The 15,599-nt window shown below is 41.8% G+C and overlaps 1 protein-coding gene across 1 annotated transcript; it reads right to left on the bottom strand.

Moving 5' to 3' along the window:
* Positions 1 to 1,191: 1,191 nt before the first annotated feature.
* LOC110148896 (zinc finger protein 678-like) lies at positions 1,192 to 3,743 on the bottom strand. Its single transcript, XM_020911135.2, has one exon. The coding sequence runs from the start codon at positions 3,737 to 3,739 to the stop codon at positions 2,255 to 2,257; it is 1,485 nt and encodes a 494-aa protein (XP_020766794.2). The 5' UTR covers positions 3,740 to 3,743; the 3' UTR covers positions 1,192 to 2,254.
* Positions 3,744 to 15,599: the final 11,856 nt, after the last annotated feature.

Below are 15,599 nucleotides of genomic sequence, written 5' to 3'. Positions count from 1 at the left end.
ACACCTAGAGAAAGCCCGCACAGCAAGAGAGACCCAGCGTAGCCGGAAATAAATGAATGAATAAATCAAAATAGAAGGACCTGGGATTTAGGAGGACGGCTGGTTATAAGGGCTGCTAGGGAAGACCTATGAGGAATTTACATTTGCTTATGAATTTGCAGGCTGTTATCTAGCACGTGTGCTTATGTGAATAACTGGTGTCAAAGCAAGGCACGTGCAGGCCACCAGTCTACACAAATGATGCTAAGGCAGCAATATTATGGTCAGTGTAAGTAACTCTCATCAATACTCCTATGCAATCCATATTGTAACCATCATAATGTCCCAGTAGTTAAAAACGAGGAAATGATGCACTGTACCATTTATGGAAAATATGGTCTCAAGTTATTTGAGGGTTATGGCCAGTAGAAAAAGAGGAGTTACTATGAGATGTCATTCTGCATGCATCCTAAGTCACTTCAGACGTGTCCAACTCTTTGTGACCACATGGACTGTAGCCTGCCAGACTTCTCTGTCCATGGGATTCTCCAGGCAAGAATACTGGAATGGGTTGCCCTGCCCTCTTCCAGGGGATCTTCCAGACCCAGGGATCGAACCAGTGTCTCTTATGTTTCTGGCATTGGCAGACAAATTCTTTACCACTAGCACTACCTGGGAGGCCCCATGAGATGTCTTCCTACTGTGTTACAGATACTTTCTATTCACCATCAGTTAGTGACGACTTAAAAAAAACCCAGGGGGATGCTAATGCTTGTATCAATGTTAACATTGGTGGTGGAATACATGTGTGCATGCTCAGTTGTGTCTGACTCTTTGCAACCCCATGGACTGGAGCCCACCAGCCTCTTCTGTCAATGGGATTTCCCATGGCAAAAATATTGGAGTGGGTTGCCATTTCCTTCTCCAGGGGATCTTCCTGACCCAGGGATCAAACCTACATCTCCTGTGTCTCCTGCATTGGCAGGCAGGTTCTTTACCACTGAACCACCTGGAAGCTTGTTACTGATAAGAACACTTCATCAATTATACATCAAGTTTAATAAATGAAAAGCCGTTCACTTTTATTAATTAACATATAGTAAGTTCACACATAATCTAAATAAAACTTTCCAAAGTTTATAATCTTTGATCAAAATACAGATTACAAGCATTTGGAAACATTCTTGTTCTTCTGATACAATGGTCAGAGAAATGTGATATTTATGGTTTACAAAACAGAGAGCCGTAATTTAGTAAACAAGGATGTACATTCATTACATGACCTTTCAGGAAAAGGTTACATAGGTTTTTCTTGGGTATCTGTGAAGATTTCCTGATTGCTACCATGTCAACTAAAATTCATGACTTCTAGTTATTGCAGTTATAAACATGCGTCAAGATTTCAGTGAACTGCCATCTTTATATCCATAAAAAAACATTGGCACACCTATTTAAAATTTAGACTGTCTTACTTTAATACAAAGAATTATTCTCTGAACACTTACCTAATGGTGACATAGAGGGATGTTTTAAACAATGACAGTCATCACCTTCATTTAGACTTCCACTATACATTTCACATTACAAGATCCTTAATAGTCCATAGAAAAGTAGATAAAAATTGTTTCCACCTAATATAGAAGGGTCTTGTTTAACTTTGAGGCAGCAAAGATCAAGAATATTAGTTTTTAAAAAAGCATATTAGTGCTTTTTTGTGTGTGTTCACATACACACTAGAAACAAAGGTCTAGCCTGTAGTAATTTGAAAGTTGAGTTATATTAAATTTTATTTTCACATAATGTCAATATGAACAAGGATACAATGATAATAATTATATTGTCCAACATCTCTCACCTTGATCCTATGATCCAAGTAACAAATAATTTTTCTAAGTGTTTTAACTATGGATTATTTCCTATAATATCCTGCTTAAAGTAATACCAGAAAAGGGTTATTGACTGAATGCTATCTTTGATGAATTCTCTGATATTTATTTAGACCTGAGTTTTTAAATTCATTTTGTACATTTCTCACAGCATTAAACATTCTTCCCAGTATGAACCCTCTGGCATTTTCTGATGTGTATACTTAGGACAAACCTCTTTCATCACTTATTACATTTGTAGGGTCTCTCTCCAGCACACGATCTCTGATGCTGAGTGAGGTGACGGTTCACTTCAAGGCTCTGTCACATTATTTATATTTGTAAGACTACTTGGCACTATGAATTATTTTATGGCAAGTAAGGTTTGAGTGGCAGTTAAAAGCTTTGCCTCATTCTTTACATTTGTATGGTTTCTCCCCAGTATGAATTCGCCTATGTTTATTAAGGTTTGAACTCTGATTAAAGGCTTTGCCACATTCTGTACATTTGTATAATTTCTTCCCAGTATGAATTCTCTGATGATGGATAAGGTTTGAGCGCTGATTAAAGGCTTTGTTACATTCTGTACATTTATAAGGCTTCTCCCCAGTATGAATTCTCTGATGTCGATTAAGATTTGAGCAATTGCTAAAAGCTTTGCCACATTCTTTACACTTGTATGGTTTCTCCCCAGTATGGATTCGCCTATGTGTATTAAGGTTTGAACTCTGATTAAAGGCTTTGCCACATTCTGTACATTTGTATAATTTCTTCCCAGTATGAATTCTCTGATGATGGATAAGGTTTGAGCGCTGATTAAAGGCTTTGTTACATTCTGTACATTTATAAGGCTTCTCCCCAGTATGAATTCTCTGGTGTCGATTAAGATTTGAGCAATTGCTAAAAGCTTTGCCACATTCTTTACACTTGTATGGTTTCTCCCCAGTATGGATTCGCTGATGTCGAGTAAGTGCCGTACTTTGGTTAAAAGCTTTCCCACAATTCTGACATTTATATGGCTTCTCCCCAGTATGGATTCGCTGATGTTGAGTAAGTGCCGTACTTTGGTTAAAGGCTTTCCCACAATTCTGACATTTATATGGTTTTTCCCCAGTGTGGATTCGCCTATGTTGATTAAGGTTTGAATTCCGAGTAAAGGCTTTGCCACATTCTGTACATTTGTAAGTCTTCTCTGCAGTATGAGTTCTGAGATGTCGAGTAAGGTTTGAGGGCTTCCTAAAGGTTTTGCCACATTCTGTGCATTGGTTAGGTTTCCCTTCAGTATGGGTTTTCCTGTGTCCATTTAGATTTGATAATTGAGGAAAGACTTTCCCACATTTATTCCACTTGCAGTGTTCCCCCTTAGCATGAATACTCGGATGTTGAGTAAGTTGTGATGACTGGTTGGAAACTTGACCACATTCACTAAATTTGTAATTATTTTCTTCAGTATGGATATTCCTATCTGTAATAAGATTTGAGCTTTGATAAAAGACATTTCTACATTCATTCCTTTCATCATGGTTCTCTGAACCTTGATTTCTCTGATGATTCATGAGACCTGAGTCTTGGTCAAAGTGATTCCCAGGTTCAAGGCATGGGTAGATTCTGGTTCCATCATAAATACTGTTGTAATAACTGAAGATGGAGTTCTCGCTTAAGGCCTCACTCGTTGGATTACACATGGAAGGTTGTTCCGCATTATCTGTACTATGATACCCATTGAATGATGGTGGCCAGATAAAGACTCTCTCATTATTATTGACATTACAGATATTGGAATAGGGAGAAAATGTTTGTTGGTGGAAAAGTAATGAGCCCTCTCTAAAGGATCTCTCAACTTGATCATAGTGAGATTTTCTTCCTTCATTTTCAAATCTCTGGCTTTCAGACATGTATGACTGACTGTTTAATTCAAACCTATATTCATGCTGATTTGAGTGATTATTTGTAGCATACACTAGATGACTTTCCATGTTTTCAAAATTTCACACCACGGAATATGTATTGTTTTAAAATCATATGGGTCCTTGCTTACAAAAACATATTTTTCTGCTGAACTTATTGACTTCAAATGGGATTTTTCCCAATTTGACACATATCCTCAATTTCTTTTGGCAATCATGTTTTCATCATGGATAATTGTCCCGATTTGGTTACATCTAAAAGAACATCTTTTTGCCCTTCACAGGCCCCCTGACTTTCCCAGTCTTTCATTAAGTACGGATTTCCAAGCTGAGAGCTCTCAGAACTTCCCAGCACCTCACACATGAATCTCCTATGCACGGCTTCTTTGGGAACAAACCCTGGGTGTCACGAGAAGATATCGCTGAAAGATAACAAATAACCGAGATCCTACTTAGTATTTTGAGTGAATATGCTTTACAGTTGTATGCAATACTGACAAACCCTTAGCTAGATTAATAAGACGTGAGATGCAAGTAAGATCAGAAGTAAAAACAACAGCCCTGTACATGTTACATAGAACAAAAAGTAATTCTATCAGGTTACAATGAATGATACTATACCAAAGAGTTGAATACCTCAAAGAAAGATTCAATTCTTGGAAACACAGAACACCTTAGATGTTAGCATGAGTGAATTAAAAAATTATAACACAACTAAAACTATTAATAAAGAGTAAAAAAGTAATTTAAAAAATCCCTGGAGTAGATGAATTAACTGGAAAATTTCAGCAACCTTTCAAGAAAAATAAATATCAATTCTCCATAAAGGATCACCATGTACACACTACTATATTTAAAATGGATAGCCAACAAGTTCCAACTGTACTGCAGAGGGAACTCTGCTCAGTGTTATGTGTCTGCCTGGATGGGAGGGGAATCTGGGGGAGAATGGACACATGTACATGGATGGCTGAGTCCCTCTGCTGCCCACAACATTGTTAATCGGTTATACTCCAGTCCAAAATAAAAGAACAGTAAAAAATATTTCTGTGAGTTAATAGATATATTAAATGGTTTTAGCAGTGATGAGTTGGGGTAAATGCACTTAAAATGTCTAAAATTTGCTCATAGGAAGTAAAAATTGGGAGGTAGAAATTGGGGATTACATTTTATGATCTCAGGGACTGAGTCTGAACTTCGGAGAGCCATGTTTGAAGTTTCCATTGGAAACTGGAAAGCAGGAAGCATATATCTGTTCCCAGTATTTCTGGAATTTTGTCAGCTAATCTCAGGATATCCACAACTCTCCTCACACGTTTCTGACTTGAGGCAGAGTCAGGAATTTGGAAAGGCCTTAAGGCAGACTTTATCAGAACTGTGAGCAGCCTTTCTTAGGTCCCCCAAAGCAGCGAGAGTGTGCAGGTCCCCAGAGGCCAGGAGGAAGGTTTTGGCTCTCAGTGAAAGCGAGGGGAAACCACTGGAGCTGAAGAAGAACACACGGAGGTTTAAGAGCAGAAGAATGGGGACGGTCATGTCCCTCTTTGACAGAAATAAACCCAGGCTCCTCACTCTAGTGAAGCAGGCCTCCCCAAACCACCTGAACAAGTCTGGCTTCCTCGGTGGTCTTTGGACCCCTCACCTGTGTCATCTGCTTCATTCATTCACACCTAGCACTGGGATTCTTCCTTTACTCCAAAGGGGACCTGTTCATTAGAAAAAGGAATATAATTAGGACTTTGGGTTTAACATATACACTCTAGTATGTACAAAAACAACCAAGAAGGATCTGCTGCGTAGCCCAGGGAACTATTCTCAACATTTGTAATAACCCATAAGGGAAAAGTGTCTGACTTGACTAATGAAAGCCTCTCCTTACAAAACTCAGGATCTCTCCTGAACACAACTCAGTGCTCATATTTCAGAGCCAACGAGCAGCAAAGAGACACTAGGAGGAAATGGAGTTTCCACCTTAACTGTGTTGGATTGTGCACCCCCCTCACTACGTCTTGCCAAGATTTTAGTAAAGATAAACAGAAAAAAATGGAACTTCATGGTGTGAGAATCTAGCAGAAAACACCCGAATCGGTGACCATCAGGTGTAATGGGATAAACTGGTGTCAGCTAAGAGAAACACTCCAGAAGACACATGGTCTCTGCTCAGGTACTTTCGGCAAAATTAAGGAAATCTCAATGTATCTTGAGAAAATTTCAGTTGTATGCATTTTTACTCCAAAAATACCTCCCCTGTTCTGTATCCCTAACAGCACATTTAAACAATAGACCTTTCTTACCAATGTAGAGAATAGTCAGATTTTTTTCAAAAGTCTCTAAGGAATTCTAGACTGTGAGGAAAGCTGAGCGCCAAAAAATTGATACTTTTGAACTGTGGTGTTGGAGAAGACTCCTGAGAGTCCCTTGGACTGCAAGGAGATCCAATCAGTCCATCCTGAAGGAGATCAGTCCTGGGTGTTCACTGGAAGGCCTGATGCTGAAGCTGAAACTCCAATACTTTGGCCACCTCATGAGAAGAGTTGACTCATTGGAAAAGACCCTGATGCTGAGAGAGATTGGGGGCAGGAGGAGAAGGGGATGACAGAGGATGAAATGGATGGATGGCGTCACCGACTCGATGGGCATGAGTTTGAGTAAACTCCGAGAGTTGGCCATGGACAGGGAGGCCTGGCGTGCTGTGTTTCACGGGGTCGCAAAGAGTTGGACACAACTGAGCGACTACACTGAACTGAACAGTCGCTCAGTCGTGTCTGACTCCTTGCGACCCCACCCCATCCCAAGGGGAATTCTGCATATCAATGCGTTCCCTTGTTGATCTTTCCAAAAGGGAATATTTTGAAAAACTGAAAGCTGTTAATTCCCGCTGGGAATGCTTCATGCCCTGTAGGGAGCCTGGAGGCAGAAAAGAAGAAGAGGCCCATGCAGAGAGAAGAGCCAGATTGTGACTCATAAAATAAAAGAAAAAATAGGATTTAATAGTTGAAAACCACCTCGCCAGGCAAGAATATCAGAAAAAGAGAATTAAAGGTGTGTATGTTTTCAATCCAGGGCATTTAAGGAGGAAAAAGCAGACACAGCCTCTCACCTGGATCAGGACATTCACCTGAGAAGCTGCCATTCCCTCCTCTTCTTCCTCCTGCCCTGGGTCGTTTTCGCATCACGACTGTGGAGGAATCACCTCAGCATCGTGAGATGACACCTCCAGAGGTGCCAGCGCAGCTCCTTCGCCTGCTCCCAACACCCCCACAGGCAGAAGGACCTTGAAAAGCGAGAAAGGCCGACCTCTCCTGTGCTTCGTCTCAGGAGAGATGCAGGACAATCAGCTCCACCGTGGAGACCAATCTATCAAATTGTTGTTGTTGTCGTCTACTCTTCTGTCTTCATATAAATTCCCCCAAATTGTGCTCACACGGTGTGTGGGCTGCACTGACTTCCCCTTTAAAGCGCTTGCAGAGCAGAACCTGCGGCCTCTCCGCGGACTGACGCCGGGCCTCAGCTCTCACAGACGGACCAGGAGCCGCGCCCTTAACCCGGGCCTCAGCTCTCACACACGGACCAGGAGCCGCGCCCTTAACCCGGGCCTCAGCTCTCACAGACGGACCAGGAGCCGCGCCCTTAACCCGGGCCTCAGCTCTCACAGACGGACCAGGAGCCGCGCCCTTAACCCGGGCCTCAGCTCTCACGGACGGACCAGGAGCCGCGCCCTTAACCCGGGCCTCAGCTCTCACGGACGGACCAGGAGCCGCGCCCTTAACCCGGGCCTCAGCTCTCACGGACGGACCAGGAGCCGCGCCCTTAACCCGGGCCTCAGCTCTCACGGACGGACCAGGAGCCGCGCCCTTAACCCGGGCCTCAGCTCTCACGGACGGACCAGGAGCCGCGCCCTTAACCCGGGCCTCAGCTCTCACAGACGGACCAGGAGCCGCGCCCTTAACCCGGGCCTCAGCTCTCACAGACGGACCAGGAGCCGCGCCCTTAACCCGGGCCTCCCCTTAGAATCCCCTGGAGCACATCCTGCACACCACACTGGTGCTCCCACAGGACCGAGAGAACTCTGTGGGGAGGGCACCGGGGAGGTCATTCCTAACACTGGTCACGTGACCCTGATGGGAAACAGATGGAAACCACTTGGCCAATGGTTCAGATTCTTTCTGAACCATTTCAGTGAATATGAACCCCTCGAGGTCAGGTCCCCACATCTAAGAAGTTATGAATCTGCAGGTCTGAGGTGGGTTCATTAAATACGTCTTTAGCATGTTCTCTGTTCTGATGTTTCTCCCCCAAGACCCACACTCAGGAGCCCTGAGCTTCAGCCCTCACACCCAGCACAGCTGAGAGCTCTCAGAAGGGGAGGGTTTAGGGTGGGAATTTCTGAGGGAGCTCAGGCTAGAACCAGGCAGAGAAAGCTGCAGGACTTGGGGTTCAGGCCTTTCTAAGTGATCCTGGGTGAAGTGCTGTGGGTTCCCCAGGCTGAGTGTGGATGGGTCCATTCAAACCAGAGGAGCAGGATTCTGGTGAGCTCTGAGGGTGTCATTGAAGGGGGGCCTGTGAAGTAGGCCCTGGGGTTCAGCAAGACTGCTGGTCTCAAGGAAGGGGTCATCTAGAGCAGGTGCTCACAGGACTGGCTGGTGTGAGTTCAAGGACCTGCAGGCTGCCTGCTCCCCAGACAGACGCTGAGGCAGCAACAGCATGGAGCAGTTCAGGGGAGCTCTCAACAGTGCTCTGTGTGATCCTTCTTATTAGAGCCGTCACCATGCCCCAGCAGTTACGGGGGCGCAGGGGAAGGTACATGTAGAAATGATGGAAAATATATTATCACATTATTTGAGGGTTAAGGGTAGTAAGGTAACTAATTGTTACAGATGCTATCCTCTGTGCTACCTAATAGTTTATTGTTACAATCTCTCCCCCGAAACCTTAAAGAAGGTGGGAGAGGTTAATGTTGACGGTGGGTTAACACTTCATTCATTACACATCAACTTTATCGCCAGAAACCATTCAATTTTAATTAACATATATGAATATCACACATAGTCATAATAAAACCTTTTACAATCCACTGCGTGACCTTAATTAAAATACAGATTTACAAACATAGACAACAATATTCATTTCTCTGATACAATGATCTGAGAATTGTGACTTCTGTGGTTACAATTACAAAATAGAGGCTAATCATTTAATAAACAAGATGTAACTAGCTACATGACTGTTCTGGGAAGCCTTTCACATACTTTTCTAGGGTTATCAGAGATGTCGTTATTGCAAACATGTCAACTAATATTCATGACTTCGGTTGATATGAAAAAGATACATCAAGATTCCAGTGAACTGTCATTGTCTTATCCTTAATAAGCAAATGACATAACTATTGAAAATTTAGAAAAATCCTTTGTCTTACTTTGATACATGGAATTAATTCCAGTACATTCTTTGATATTTATTTAGATTTGATTAAATACTTTGCTACTTTTTTTTTTTTAAACATCATTCACTTATCTTTCTTGTATAAACCCTCTCCTGTTTTCTAAACTGTATTTGGGATGAACCTCTTTCATCACTTATTAAATTACTAGAGTTTCTCTCCAGAGTGTACTCTGCATATGCATTAAATAAGCAGGGTGATGATATACAGCCTTGACATTCTCCTTTCCCATTTTGGAACCAGTCTATTGTTCCATGTCCGGTTCTAACTGTTGCTTCTTGACCTGCATACAGGTTTCTCAGGGGGCAGCTAAGGTGGTCTGGTATTCTCATCTGTTGAAGAATTTTCCACAGTTTGTTGTGATCCACACAGTCAATCGCTTTAGTGTAGTCAATAAAGCAGAAGTGGATGTTTTTCTGGAATTCCCTTTTTCTATGATCAAATGAATGTTGGCAATTTAATCTGCATTTTCCAAATCTGGCTTGTACATCTGTAAGTTCTCAGTTCACGGTACAGTTGAAGGCTGGCTTGAAGGATTTTGAGCATTACCTTGGTAGCATGTGAAATGAGTGCTATTGTGCAGTAGTTTGAACATTCTTTGGCATTGCCCCTCTTTGGGACTAGAATGAAAACTGACCTTTTCCAGTCCTGTGGCCACTGCTGAGTTTTCCAAATTTGCTGGCATACCTAGTGAAGCACGTTCACAGCATCATCTTTTAGGATTTAAAATAGCTCAGCTGGAATTCCATCACCCCCACTAGCCTTGTTGGTAGTAATTCTTTCTAAGGCCCAGTTGACTTCACACTCCAGGATGTCTGGCTCTAGGTGAGTGACACCATCGTGGTTATCTGCGTCATTAAGACCTTTTTTGTACAGTTCTTCTGTGTATTCTTGCCACCTCTTCTTAATCTCTTCTGCTTCTGTTAGGTCCATACCATTTCTGTCCTTTATTGAGCCCATCTTTGCATGAAATGTTCCCTTGGTATCTCTGATTTTTGTGAAGAGATCTCTAGTCTTTCCCATTCTATTGTTTTTTTCTGTTTTTTTACATTGATCACTCAGGAAGGCTTTCTTATCTCTCCTTGCTCTTCTTTGGAACTCTGCATTCAAATGGGTATATCCTTCCTTTCCTCCTTTGCCTTTCGCTTCTCTTCTTTTCTCAGCTATTTGTAAGGCCTCCTCAGACAGCCATCTTGCCTTTTTGCCTTCTTTTTTGGGGGATGGTCTTGATCCCTGTCTCCTGTACAGTGTCACGAACCTCCGTCCATAGTTCCTCGGGCACTCTGTCTGTCAGATCTAACCCCTGAATCTGCTGTCACTTCCCTGTATAATCACATTGCTGTTCAGTCGCTCAGCTGTGTCTGAGTTTGCAGCCCCACGGACTGCACCACACCAGGCTTCCCTGACCATCACCAACTCTGGAGCTTGCTCAAACATGTCCATTGAGTTGGTGATGCTATCCCTTATCTTGTTCTCTTTCGTTCCCTTCTCCTCCCTCCCTCAATCTTTCCCAGCATCAGGGTCTTTTCCAATGAGTCAGCTCTTTGCATCAGGTGGCCAAAGTATTGGAGTTTCAGTTTCAGCATCAGTACTTCCAGTGAGTATTTAGGACTGATTTCCTTTAGGATGGACTGGTCGGATCTCCTTGCAGTCCAAGGGACTCTCAAGAGTCTTCTCCAACACCACAGTTCAAAAGCATCAATTCTTCGGCGCTCAGCTTTCTTTCTTTTTTTTTTTTTTCAATTTATTTTATTGTTTTTTAAAGCATTTTCTTTGATGCAGACCATTTGTAAGGTCTTTATTGAATTTGTTGCAAGGTTGTTTCTGTTTTTATGTCTTGTTTTCTTGGCCAAGAGGCATGTGGGATCTCAGCTCCCTGACTAGGAACTGAACCTGCCCCCACTGCAATGGGAGGTGAAATCTTAACCACCAGACCACCAGGAAATCCCTCAGCTTTCTTTATAGTCCAACTCTCACATCCATACACGACCACTGGAAAAACCAAAGCTTTGACTAGACAGACCTTTGTTAGCAAAGTAATGTCTCTGTTTTTTAATATGTTGTCTAGCTTGGTCATAACTTTTCTCTCACGGAGCAAGTGTCTTTTAATTTCATGGCTGCAGTCACCATCTGCAGTGATTTTGGAGCCCCCCCCAAATTAGTTTTGTTTTTATTTTATTACTCTAAGAGGTGGATCCAAAAAGAGTTGCGGTTTATATCAAAGCATGTTCTGTCTGTCCTACCTATATTCTCCTCAAGAGGTTGAGATCATCAGCCCTCTTTTGAGCTCTTTCATCAGTTTGGAGTTTCTTTTTCTGTCTGGAGTTAGGGAGTGTGGTAATTTCATTCTTTTCACTTGAGAAACCTCTTCACTGTCCTACAGTCTGGCTGTTAACAATTGACATTGCCAGCATCAGTGTAGGAGCAGTCCCTTCTCTCTACAACCCTTTCCAGCGTTTATTGGTTTTATTTTTATTTTATCTTATTTTTTTTGTTTATTGGTTTTAGACTTTTTACCAATGTCCATTCTGACCTGTGTGAGTTTTGGTTGGCATTTCTCTTAAGATTTTGCCATGTTTAAATATTTTCATATGATTTTTTAAAAACCGGTGTGAGTAAAACTGACCTCTGGAGATTGTCCACTTGACCGACTTCCCTGTTTTGAATTCTCTTTTTTAGGATCTACCCGAGGACATTTATTGGGAATAAGTGTTTTTTTCCTCACAGCCCTGTAGACCTGGTGAATATGAAGTGCCCATGAGCACAGGTTTTTCAGTCGTTACCAAAAGTGGCCACAAGGCGGCAGCATTTCTCCACGCGCCACTGTTCTGGGTTTTGTTTTTTAGTGTTTATTTTCTGCCGGAGTAGAGTTGATTTCCGATGTGTTTAAGTGTACGGGAACTTGGTTTCGTTGCACATGAACGTATCTCTGTTCTCTTTCGGGTTCTTTCCCTATATTGGTTCTCTCGGTGTGTTCAGTAGACTTCCCTGTGCTGTTCCGTTCTTTTGGATTATCTATCTGATAATAAGCAGTGAGTATGTTAATCCCAGCCTCTTAATGTCTTCCTTCCCCTACCTTTAAAAAAAGTAATCATAAGTGAGTTTTCTGAGTCTGAGTCTGCTTCTGTTTATAAATTAGTTCGTTTTAATGAACTTATAGATTCCACCTGTAAGTGATGTATTTCTTTCCTTCTCTGACTGACTTCACTCAATATAACAAAGCTCTCGGTCCATCCATGGTGCTGCCAGCGGCGTTTTTTCCTTCTGTCGATGGCTGAGTGTGTTCAGTGTACAAATGAGCCTTTTACTTTTCATTTCTCTATTGATGGATATTTTGGTTGATGCTGTTTTGGATATTGCCAATAATGCTGCCCTGCAGAGAGGGCTGCAGGTGTCATTTTGAATTAATATTCTGTCCGGATCTAACCCAAGGAGTGGGCTTGCTGGATCATGTACTAAGTCCATAGTTAGTGTTTTAAGGAATGTTCATACTGCTTTCCTCCGTGGCTGCACCCGCCGATTTCCCTCCCCTCCCACAGTGTAGGAGGATTCCCTGTTCCCCTCACCCTCGGCAGCACTTAATATTTGTAGATCGTTTGGATGTCAGCTCTGCTGAGGGGTGTGAGGTGATACCATGGCGCAGTTTTGATTTGCATTTCTCCAATAGTTAGTGACGTTGAGCATCTTTCCACGTGCTCTGTGGCCTCCAGGATGCCTTCTTTGGACAAAGGCCCATTTAGATCTTTGGCCCATTTTTCTAATGGGATTTTTTTTTTTTTAATTGAGCTACATGAGCTGTTTGCATGTTTTGGAGATTCCTTGTTTCTAAATTCAGTTCCAAACATTTTTTTTTTTTTTTTTTTTTACCATTCCAAGGGTTTCTTTTTTAGTTTGGTTTACAGTTTCCCTTGCAGTGCAAAAGCTTTTGAGGTTGGAGACTCTTTTGTTGAGTTTTGTTTAATTTTTCATTATTCTAAAAGTAGATCCAAAAGGGTTTGCTGTGGTTTATGTCAAAGCATGTTTTCTCTATAATTTCCTCAAGAGGTTTAGAGTAATTGTCCCTCCATTAAGCTCTTTAATTGATTTGGAGTTACTTTTTCTGTATGAGGATAGGGAATGTCACAATTTCATTCACTGATATCTTATTTGTTGTTATTTTGTTACCCTCTCCTCTATACCGACTCTTAACAATTTAACTTGGTAGCATCCGTGCAGGAGAATTCCCTTTTCTCCAAAACCTTCCAGCATTTATTGTTTGTAAACTTTTTGACAAAGGTCATTTTGACCCGTGTTAGGCAATACCTCGGAGTTTTGATTTGCATTTTGGTAAGATTGCAGGATGTGGAGGCTTTGCGTGTGATTAAAAAAAAAAAAAGTGTGAGTAAAACTAACCTATTGAGGTTGGCTTCTTGACCGTCAGGCCTCTTTTGACTTCTTTTTCCAGGACCCATCCGAGGACATTTATTGAGGACAGGTGTTTTTTCGTTAAATTCCTGCAGGCCTGGGAAATAATGAAGTGTCCTTCCGCACAGGTTTCTCAGTTGCTGTTGCCAGACGTGGCCACAGGGCGGCAGCATTTCCTCATGCTCCACTTTTTTTTTTTTTTTAATTTAGTGTTTGTTTTCTGTTGGAATACAGATTTCTGGAATCTGGAATATTTCTGTTGGAATTCCTGTTGTGCTTGTTTTAGGTTTACAAGAACTTGATCCAGTTACACGTAGATGTATATCTATTCTCTTCTTTTAAGTTTTTTTTTCCCATATAGGTTCTTTCAGGGCTTTCATTACGCTTCCGTGCTATTCAGTAATTTTTTTTTTTTTTTTTATTATCTGTCTGATAATAAGTAGTAGATATATGTTAATTCCAGCCTCTTAATGTCTCCCTGCCCCTACGTTTTTTGAAATAATCATAGGTGGGTTTTATTAGTCTGAGTCTATTTCTGTTTATAAATCTGTTGACTTGGAAGAATTTCTAGATTCCACCTGTAAGTGATAGAATATTTCCCTTTCCCCCTCTGACTTCTCTCAGTAGGATAAATCTCTGGGTCCATCCATGCCATTAATGGCATTTTGTTGTTGTGGTTCTTTCTGATGGCTGAGTGTATTCCAGTGTCTAGATGGATCAGTTACTCTTCATTTCTCTCTATTGATGGACATTTTGGTTGAAGTGCTGTCTTGGAATTGGTGAATAGCGCTGCCATGAAAACAGAGGAGAAAGTATCACTTTAAATTATGATTTTATCCAGATCTAAGGGAAGGAGTGGGCTTGCCTCATCAAGTGCTAACTATATTTAGTGCTTTAAGGAATCTCCATACTGTTTTTCTTAGTTGCCGCACCCTTTCATTTCCATCCCCACCCACAGTACAGGAGGAGTCCCTGCTCCCCTTGCCCTCGGAAGCACTGAATCTTTGTAGATCTTTTAGAGGATGGTCATTCTGAGGGGGTGAGCTGATACCTCGTTGCAGTTTGATTGGCATTTCTCTAACAGTGATGCTGAGCATCTTTTCACGGGCTTTATGGCCATCTCGATGCCTTCTTTGAAGATACATCCATTTAGGTCTTTGGCCCATTTTTTCTCTTGGGTTGACTGTTTTTTGATATTGAGCTGCAGGACCTGTTTGCATGTTTTGGAGATGAATATGTTGCTTTTAAATTCGATTGCATTTCCCCCCTGATGTTCAGGGTTTTCTTTTTCTTTCATTTTGAGTTTCCCTTGCTATGCAAAAGCTTTTGAAGTTAATGAAGTCCCTTTTGTTGAGCTTTAGTTTTCATTTTTTAAGAGTGGATCCAAAAAGAATTTGCTGCGATTTGTGTCAAACCGTGTTCTGCCTATATTTTACTTAAGAGGGTTAGAGTAATCGTCCCTCAATTTAGAACTTTAATCGATTTGAAATGTCTTTTTCTGTAATTGGTTAGGGACTGTCGGTTTCATCATTTTTCACTTAAGGAACCTTCACCCTGTCCTCCACACTGGTTGTTAGCACTTTCCCAGCATCAGTGTAGAAAGGTTCTCTTTTCTCCACAACTGCTCCAGCATTTACTGTTTGTAGACTCTTTGACAAAGGCCATTTAACCAATGTGAGGAGATACTTCCTTGTAGTTTTGATTTGGGTTTCTACAAGATTTCATGATGTGAAGGCCGTTCATGTGATTTTTTTTTAAACAGTGTGAGTAAAACTGACCTCTCAAGGTTGGCCTCTGGACCATCTGCTCTGTTTTAAATTCTTTCCCCAGGACCTACGAGGGCATGAGTTGAGGACAGGTGTTTTTTCTTTACATTCGAGCAGGCCTGATGAATATTAAGTGCCCATCAGCGCAGGTTTTTCAGTTGCTGTTACCAAAAGTGGCCACAAGGTGGCAGCATTTCTTCATGCCCACCAGCGCCTTAGCACAAGTCCTGTTCTGGGTTGT

The sequence above is a fragment of the Odocoileus virginianus genome, chromosome 20 (assembly GCF_023699985.2).
Source record: "Odocoileus virginianus isolate 20LAN1187 ecotype Illinois chromosome 20, Ovbor_1.2, whole genome shotgun sequence".
Taxonomy (NCBI): domain Eukaryota; kingdom Metazoa; phylum Chordata; class Mammalia; order Artiodactyla; family Cervidae; genus Odocoileus; species Odocoileus virginianus.
The sequence above is the reverse complement of the archived record's forward strand: the minus strand, read 5'-3'. Positions and strand labels throughout refer to the sequence as shown.

Coding starts and splice junctions, on each gene's coding strand:
- LOC110148896 (XM_020911135.2), bottom strand. CDS start 3,739: ATGTCTGAAAGCCAGAGATTTGAAAATGAAGGAAGAAAATCTCACTAT.